The 1180-nt window shown below is 49.4% G+C and overlaps 1 protein-coding gene across 1 annotated transcript; it reads right to left on the bottom strand.

The window, feature by feature from the left end:
- Positions 1-7: 7 nt before the first annotated feature.
- On the bottom strand, positions 8-461 carry LOC106002617 (keratin-associated protein 4-6-like; the record flags this gene model as incomplete). The annotated part of the gene is made up of 1 exon (XM_013037468.1): positions 8-461. A coding segment is annotated over exon 1 (454 nt), but the record flags the coding sequence as incomplete, so codon positions are not given.
- Between the last annotated feature and the right edge of the window lie 719 nt (positions 462-1180).

Genomic DNA, 1180 nt, shown 5'->3' with positions numbered 1-1180 from the left:
GGCCTGCAGCAGCTGGAGATGCAGCACTGGGGCCTGCAGCAGCTGGTGGTGCAGCACTGGGGCCTGCAGCAGCTGGAGATGCAGCAGCTGGGGCGGCAACAGCTGGAGCCACAGCAGCTGGAGCTAGTACAGCTGGGGCGGCAGCAGCTGGGGCGGCAGCAGGGCTGGCAGCACACGGACTGGCAAGAAGGCCTGCAGCAGCTGGAGATGCAGCAGCTGGGGCGGCAGCAGCTGGGCTGGCAACAAGGCCTACAGCAGCTGGAGATGCAGCAGGTAGGGCGGCAGCAGCTGGGGCGACAGCAGCTGGGCTGGCAGCACACAGACTGGCAGCAGGGCCTGCAGCAGCTGGACACACAGCAGCTGGGGCGGCAGCAGCTAGAGGTGCAGCACTGGGGCCTGCAGCAGCTGGGCTGGCAGCAGCCCTCCTCAGAGCAGGTGGAGCCACAACAGGAGTTGACCATGGTGTTGGAGGATGGAGGTTCTGAGTTAGTGTTCAAGGAGTTGTGGCTGGAAAGTTTGGAAGTCTCTCTGACCCTGATGCCCTTTTATACCCTGCTAAGGGTCAACTGTCATTATCTATGACATTCTTTCCTTGTTGTTTGTGTTAATAAACTAATCCAGTTTATTTTCCTCGTTCCACTTTCCAAGATGTAAAGAAAACATGGTTTTCCTTTTCCTGATTTGTAAGCAATTGTGTCATTTCTTACAAAAACATTTGCTAAGGTATCCTTTTTCTAGTTCCTCAAAGAAAACTGTCACATGACATTTTGTGTCTCATATACAGTACTTCCTGTGTATTCTTAGTAATCATGATTATAGGATCTTACTGAGCCTTAATTGTTTCTGGTGACCCAGGAGGAAGTACCTGCATCAGAGTGTGGTGGCTCATTCCTAATGGGTCTGGTTAGCATAGGAATTTTGAATGCAAAAGCCCATTGACATGAGAACAGGAAGACTTCTATCCTCTTACTCACTCCAAATCACAATATATTTTCTAGACTTCTTTGGCAAACACAGAGGTCTTTCAAGTTGGACATCTGAATGGTGAAATATTGGATTTCTTTGTTTGTTTGTTTGCCAGAAGCAAATTTCTAAAACTGATTTTTAGGGCATTGTGGGAGAGCAGCAATATTCAGCTATGTACATCATGAAGTTCAGATATGTTCAATTCCACTCTATA

Source organism: Dipodomys ordii, unplaced genomic scaffold, assembly GCF_000151885.1.
Source record: "Dipodomys ordii isolate 6190 unplaced genomic scaffold, Dord_2.0 Scaffold15106, whole genome shotgun sequence".
In the NCBI taxonomy this organism is placed as follows: Eukaryota; Metazoa; Chordata; class Mammalia; order Rodentia; family Heteromyidae; genus Dipodomys; species Dipodomys ordii.
This window is presented reverse-complemented; position numbering and strand designations above follow the sequence as displayed.